The sequence below is a fragment of the Epargyreus clarus genome, unplaced genomic scaffold (genome assembly GCF_041222505.1).
Source record: "Epargyreus clarus isolate Ecla_fem2 unplaced genomic scaffold, WU_Ecla_fem_2.2 ptg000024l, whole genome shotgun sequence".
Lineage (NCBI taxonomy): Eukaryota > Metazoa > Arthropoda > Insecta > Lepidoptera > Hesperiidae > Epargyreus > Epargyreus clarus.
Window position 1 is genome coordinate 13,779,486 of NW_027332231.1, and position 7,216 is coordinate 13,786,701.

Sequence of the window (7,216 nt, forward strand, 5' to 3'; positions counted from 1 at the left end):
AATCTTTAAATAAGTAAGTATTCGAGAATATTATACATAGAGAGAATATAGTAGCCTGTTATAACCTCAGAGTTAATATTATGATTAACGATTTAATTATATATAATCAATATTTTTATTAATATCAAAATTTATGTAGTCTTCACCAGGTTTACATACTCGCCAAGTACAGACATTTTAGCGAGAGTACAATGTGTACTCGCGCTGTGTGTGTAGTTTACTCGGGTGTATTCGTCATTTGTCTGTAATACTTTACTTTTTTAAAGTGAACGTTGACAGAACAGTTTGTCAATTTAAAGTATTAATTTTTATTTGATATTTCTAATTATTTATTTATTATGTTTAAAAGGTTCCATGTAATTATTAAAAAACACTTTGTGTAATTACAATAATGTAATCAAGTAATTTAATACAATATAAAACACATTTAATATAATTATATATAACTACAATAGTAATAAATTTAAAATTTCTTGTATTTCAAGAAATTCTTATATTTCTTCGGATTTAATCCATAAGCCTTCAATCTTTCATCCGATAGATTGCTGAATGGATGGGTTGGCTTATCTGTCCCTTGTTTTTGTTTAAACTTATCTTTCGCTTTAAATTTCATTTTGAAATCTTTATTTTTATTTTTCTTTCTATTCATATTTTGATTTTGGGTAGGATCTACTTTGTTTTTGGGCTTTTTACGAATACTTAGTTCATTGTTTTGACTACCTTCACTGTTGGTGCGTTTTTTCGATTTTTTATTTTCATTGTTTATATTAGTTTCGCCACTCGCTTGACTAGGCTCCACATTTCCAACAGTTTCAACAACAAACGCATCATTATGTTTTTTCTTTGTCTTTACATTCTGTTTCTTTGCATTAACTTCAGTGCCATTAACAGTATTTTCAGAGGAATCATTGTCTGGTACATTTGGATGATCGCTACTGCCTTGTTCAGTTATATTAATTAATTTATTTTTATTTTTACTCTTTTCCTTAAAAACTCTTTCGTCTGTATTATCATTTACTTCTTCAATTCTTGATTCTTGGTTTTCATTATTTTCGTTAACGACTTGTTCTACATCATCTTGACTATCTTCTACTAGATTCTGATCTCTCTTACGTTTCTTTTTTTTCTTATCTTTAGCAGGAGTTTCATCAACATTAGCTATTTCTTCAGCACGTGCACTTGCAGTTTGATCGTCTTCTTCCACAGTCGTCTTGGATTCAGTTTGTTCTTTTTGCTTCTTTTTCTTTTTTCGTTTCTTCTTGTTACCGTCTACCGGCACTACTACTTCCGGTTCTCTGTGGCCGAAAAAAAAAGTGTAAAAGTCAAATTCAATCGAGGTTTTGGCTATAACAATAATTAAGAACACTTAATAGAAGAGTCATATCAATACATAATTATTACTTATAATATTATTCACAAAAATGAAGTCTTTGTGGCATCTTATATCGTGTATGGTAAAGTATATGTGCCTTATGGGCTTTAACTAATTTCGTATTACAACAATCCTACCTGATAATAAATATCGAAGAAAGAAATACAAAAGATTCTGCCTTCTACTTCTTCTTAATTGTCAACATCATTATTATCATTATAATTATGTTCATTTATTATGGTGTTCATTAAGAAAATACGAATCTTATTAAACGTTTTTACAGGGACTCACAAGCTACTTCATACAAATCAAAATCGCAAGTATCTCATATAAGAAACTAACTCAGGTAAGTCCTTGAAGAGGCTGGGCAGCATCTTCCTCTTGAGCGCGACATCGGCGGCCTTCTGCTTGTATGTATTTACTTCGCTCTTCTCCACGTTAGGCGGCCGGTGCTTCACTATCTTCTTCAGCGGCACCCACTGCGTTAGCTCCTTGTCGTCTGCTAGAAGGATCTATAAGATGAGTTAATAATCATCATTTTAATAATATCATCGTCATAATAACATAAATAATAATCGTTATTTTAATTTGGGATATTTTTTGGACCTTGGGCTAGTTTATTGGATTTGCAAAATGTAAATAGTTATTTTTAACTGTTAAAGTTCATAAATTCATATTCATTTTAACATATATTAGATATAAGGCTTTAGATGTTATTATAAATAAAATATTTTTAATTTATTATACTTCAAGAACTCTAAAAAAACATCCATATTGAATTTATGAAATTAAAACAAGGATATTGCTGTAAATGTAATAGTTTTCTAGATATATAAAGGTAGAACACTTTTAACTTTGACTATAAAGGTTTTCCTGTCTTATAGCAAGCAATGTATATTGTAGTTTATTGATAAATATGTATATGCATGAAGTATTATATTATTTACGTTATGTAAACCTCCAATCCTTATTAATTTCATGGTGGGATACAATGCTCACTACATTTAATTACTAATTAGGCTCAAATAACATGACATACCTCCTCAATACTCAACCCGTAGTCATTAGGCACAACTTCACGGTACTTGAACCTCGTAGGCAGGTCACCCCCGACCACATCCTCGCAGTCCATCTTGTAGTACTCCTCCATGAACTGCGCATAACTCTTGTCCAGCTCCGGCACGAACTTCGGCTTCTCCGTCGCTAGCAGCTGGCCGAGCTTAGTCTTCTTCTTTCTGTTCCTACGCTTCTTGCCCATGCTGTTCTTTAACTCTTCTAAAAGATTCTCTCGCGCCTTCTTCGGGTCGTAGTCTGCGTCCATCTGTGGATTATGGCCTAATTTTAATGACCCTATCTATTTATTAATTTTATTCTTGGGTATATCCTATTTTGCTATACAATTGTATTTATTGCTATTCCAAAAATAAATAATATTGCTTTAAGACATCTGTTTTTATTTATATAAATAGTTTTACATTTTTTTACTTTTTTTACTAATGATGAAATTTTACAAAATTAATTATTGAATCACTATGATAGACAACGCGAAACTAAAAAGTGCTCTTATTGTTACAAACATAAAATATTGTCACAAAATATCTTATAGCTACTTACATTAAAGTCTTCATCTTCGCAATGCGGCGCTTCTTCATAATCAGCAGAATCCTGCTGAATGTATTCGTCCGTTTCTTCTTTTTCATATTTCTCCCAATTTTCTGAAAAAATGAAATGAAAATTTCCCAAATGAAATGAAAATAAAATGATATAAAATCTTATTTCATTAATCTGTAATATAATCATATTCAATTAACTTAACTTTATGTTAAAAAAGCTCGCAAAAATTGTTTTTAATGACAAAAAAGTGATTCGACTCGATAAAAGAAATATGTACTTAATTGCCCTTTTTTTTCTGTGCTGGAAGTGAATGAATATAAAATAGTACTTAAAATAGTTAAAATTTATTGCATGATTATGAAATTATTGCATGATCGCATCAACGACTGTGGTTCGCATGCATAGAGCCTACAAGATAATAACAGGCTACCAGATGCTAACTATTTAAATCTGAATCGTTACACTTTTCGTACATGACATAAAAACTCGATAAAAACATGAAACTATTTTATAATGATCATGTCATTAGCATTACCAATCTCCAACTCCTCATCTAGGTCTGGGAACACCGGTTTCTGGTCGTCCGCGTGTCCGTAGTACTCCTCGTCGAAGATGGCCCGCATGCGTCGGTCGTGCTCCTCGGGGTCGAACTCGCCTTCTATATCCTCGTCCTGTTGTTGAAAAAAAAAACAAATATAATAATATAGTGATAGAAATTCTTAATATGCGTATACGCCTATGACACGTCCTCATTTGTGCCTGCCTTATAGCAGCAGTATAGCATTTATGAACCAAGATTTGGGACCTCCGAAATAATATGAGATTTTTATTTTATGTGTTTCATTGTAGACCTGCTTTGATATTAATATAAGGATAAATCTTAGATAAGTACCCATGGTTTTGAAATGACCTTCTTTAGAAGTAAAGAAATGTGAGGCTAGGCTGTTAATTGAACGGCTACTTGTAATCTCACGGCCACCAGAGCCTAGGAGGCCAGGAGCTAAGTAAAGTGGCCAGGATCTAGCATATGTTACCATGAGATGTTGAACCACCTAAAATTTTTGCTAGGCCACTTTTATCTATAGGATACACGTGGATGCTTCCTAAAGGTCTGTCCACACACCTTAAAGGCCAGCTCCTCGTTCCCGGTGACCATCTTGATGCGCGCTATCTTCTCCTGGATCTCCTTCAGCTTGAGCGCCTTGAGGCGGGCGATCTCCTCCATCTTCTTCTTCTTTTCGTCCTCCTTGCGCGTGCGCAGCTCCGCGCGCTTGCGGGCGCGCCGCTCGTCCCGCGGACGGATCGAGTTCATCGTGCGTGGGTAACGTTTAAGCTGGAAAAAAAGTAAAAGGGTTATAAAATTTGCAGTTAAGATAGCGGTGGTTTATATAATTTATGGCATTTAAGACTACTCATATTTAATGCGTCAAGACTCAAGATGTTAAGGAGACAGGTGTTCACAGTACATTACATATATTGTACATACATAAAAACAGGAAAAAGATAATCCTTATATTGATTTTTATATAAGCCCACGGCACCTTGCCGTGACCTAATTTTCTTAAATGTGCGTTATGAATTTACACGACACGGCGCCATTTCGAGTATTTAAATTGTAGCCCATACTCAAACAATAATGTTAATAATCTTTAATGACCCAATTCATATTACGACCCATGTTTCTATAGCGATATTCGTAAGCTTTACAACTACCCTCTGTTAACGTTTAGGGTGACACTAATTAGCGTTAGGGTTGACACTAACATATTCATCGTCAGGCTCCTCAAAGCGGAAGTTGTACGCGCGCTCGAACTTGCCCTGCTCCTCCACCAGCGCTTCGTCCGCCTCCAGCTCCTCGTCATCACGCAGCTTGTCCGCCACCTCGCCAACCTCGTCACCGTCTTCCATGTACCTGTTACATTCAACAACATACACCTCACTAACAAATCATGGAGTCATCTCCTGTACACTGACAGACGAGATTTGTGGCATTTTTTTCAGTAATGGAAGCAAATGAGCAAGTAATACACATGAGGACACGGTCACTGATAATTTCAGTAAAAATTAAATCAAATCAACCTTATATAGGCCAAAATCCCTAAGGGCAATCATAGATGAAAATGACAAAGACTGAATATGACCCTGTCACTTATAGCTATAAATTATAGCCCAGTCATAGCTATGCCTGGGTTCCCATTTTCATAGACCCCATAAAAGCACACAAATACCCAATACGAGTACGGAAATTTAATTCATCAATTATATCAATTCTTTAAGCCTTTGTAGGTTACTCTAACTATGTAAGTATGATGATTCTGTCATAAATGTAGTGCTACATCTGAGAATTAAGTTACTTTTTAATAGATATAATTTTTGCCTTATGTTTATCTATAACATTACTGAAGATATTATTTATTGAAAAGGAAAATATTTAAGCGAATATACTGTACCTTTTGTTCAATATGTAATCCCTCAAAAATGCCTCCCCTTCATTTAGCTTGGGATCACTCCAGAAAGCTTTCAGTGGTTCCAAGTCTTTTTCAACCTCATTTTCAATGTGCTCTACTTTTCCAGTCAAGAAGTCTTTCAGTTTTCCTTCCTATGAAATAGAATTGCAATCAAACTTTTAACTTAATCGCACCAACATCATCCCATAAACAGATCATCTATACTCTCCTCTCTAAGATTATTCATGTATTTCAAAGGTATTTAAAAATATTTTTATGGCATAAAATAATTACAATAAATTTTGTAATGAAGGAGGGTACATGCTTTCGGCATCATAGCTATTGCTTTGTTCAGGGGGTTTTAGGGCATGTTATAACTATTTGTCAAGTGTATTTAATAGATATATTATGCATGTTGTAAAATTGAGCCTATAAATGTATTGTAACATACAAAAAAAAGTTTATTAAGCTCACTTTCAATTTTTTTTCAGACCCTTCATTTTTCCTTGCATCTGGTTCCTCCTTACCAATCTCTGCCTTCTTTTCAATTGTGAAGATATTTGGATCATCGTCATCGTCATCATCACTATCAGCAAAAGTCAGAGTTTTGGGTTTATCTTTATTTTCTGAAATCAAAACAATATGAATATTATAGATGGAGAGAAGGGTGAGCATAATTGGCAGTTTATGTTATAACTTATTCCTTTTTTTTTCATTTACTATTTTGTTATTGCAGTCAACATTACATACATTACACTGGTGCATTAACTACTAATTACAATACAACCTACAACATAACAAGTATCTAAAATTTTAATTAATTATACCTAAGTTTTTCTCTTTAGGTTCAGGTTCTTTCTCATCAAAGAATTTAAAATCAGGGTCATAAATCCTAGGATCTTTTGTCTTCAACAGAGCGAGGGTCTTGAGGAACTGTGTCTCCATCTCCTCCGAGACCTCAGGTGGGTTGTCACTCTCATCCTCACTGTCTGAGGACAGCATGCCATCTGGATCTAGTGCTTTGGAGCCATACTTCTGTTCCACTGAAAGATGGAGAGATTGGTGTTAAGTAATCAGTATGAATGAAATATACATCATGTAACTGTGTTGGCCGTAACTTCTATATGGTTTTTTTAAATGTTGCTATAGTTCATATAGAAACTTCACATTATTTCAATAAAGCTGGTTTCAGGTAAAACGTGTGCTGTGTAGAGTGGAACACATGTATGTCCGTGGGCGGCAGTGACAACTTATCATCAGGTGCACTGCAGGTTTATTTACTTCAACAATCTTATACAAAAATATTGGGTCTTTGCCCTAATCTTAATCATCAGTAGTGCTAGTTAACCTCAATTATAATATGTAATGTAATTAACTTTAACAGAAGTTAACTTTTCTACGTAATACGTAGTGTATTTTCTTACATTTGTGTATCTCTTCTTTTTCCCGCCAGGCATCGTATTTCTTGGCGTACTCATTTTCTGTCTTTATAGTCACCTCCTCCTCCGAATCATCATCAAACAATTTTTTTTTCGACATATTCTATTCACATTTTATAATAACGTGGAGTAAACAAGTACATAACCAAAAAAATAACACGAAACTTGATTTGACATTTAATTTTTGACAAACCGAGTGATTGCAGTCAAATTCAAATGTGCTCGTTCCAATTTATGCATGATCGTAATCTTTTAATTTAAAAGATATTTAATGAAATATTTATATAAATAGATAAATGCAGGAAAAAAAATAATTTTAAATAATAAGGGTAAAAAATATTTCT

At 33.8% G+C, this 7,216-nt stretch overlaps 1 protein-coding gene across 1 annotated transcript; it reads right to left on the bottom strand.

Moving 5' to 3' along the window:
- Positions 1-374: 374 nt before the first annotated feature.
- On the bottom strand, positions 375-7,053 carry LOC140752223 (protein KRI1 homolog). Its single transcript, XM_073086439.1, has 11 exons — positions 6,858-7,053; positions 6,261-6,476; positions 5,908-6,059; positions 5,437-5,585; positions 4,751-4,898; positions 4,110-4,319; positions 3,522-3,657; positions 2,987-3,087; positions 2,412-2,693; positions 1,715-1,884; positions 375-1,295 (listed from the first exon to the last, which is right to left on the bottom strand). Exons 1-11 carry the CDS (start codon positions 6,970-6,972, stop codon positions 464-466), a joined length of 2,511 nt encoding a protein of 836 aa, XP_072942540.1. The 5' UTR covers positions 6,973-7,053; the 3' UTR covers positions 375-463.
- Between the last annotated feature and the right edge of the window lie 163 nt (positions 7,054-7,216).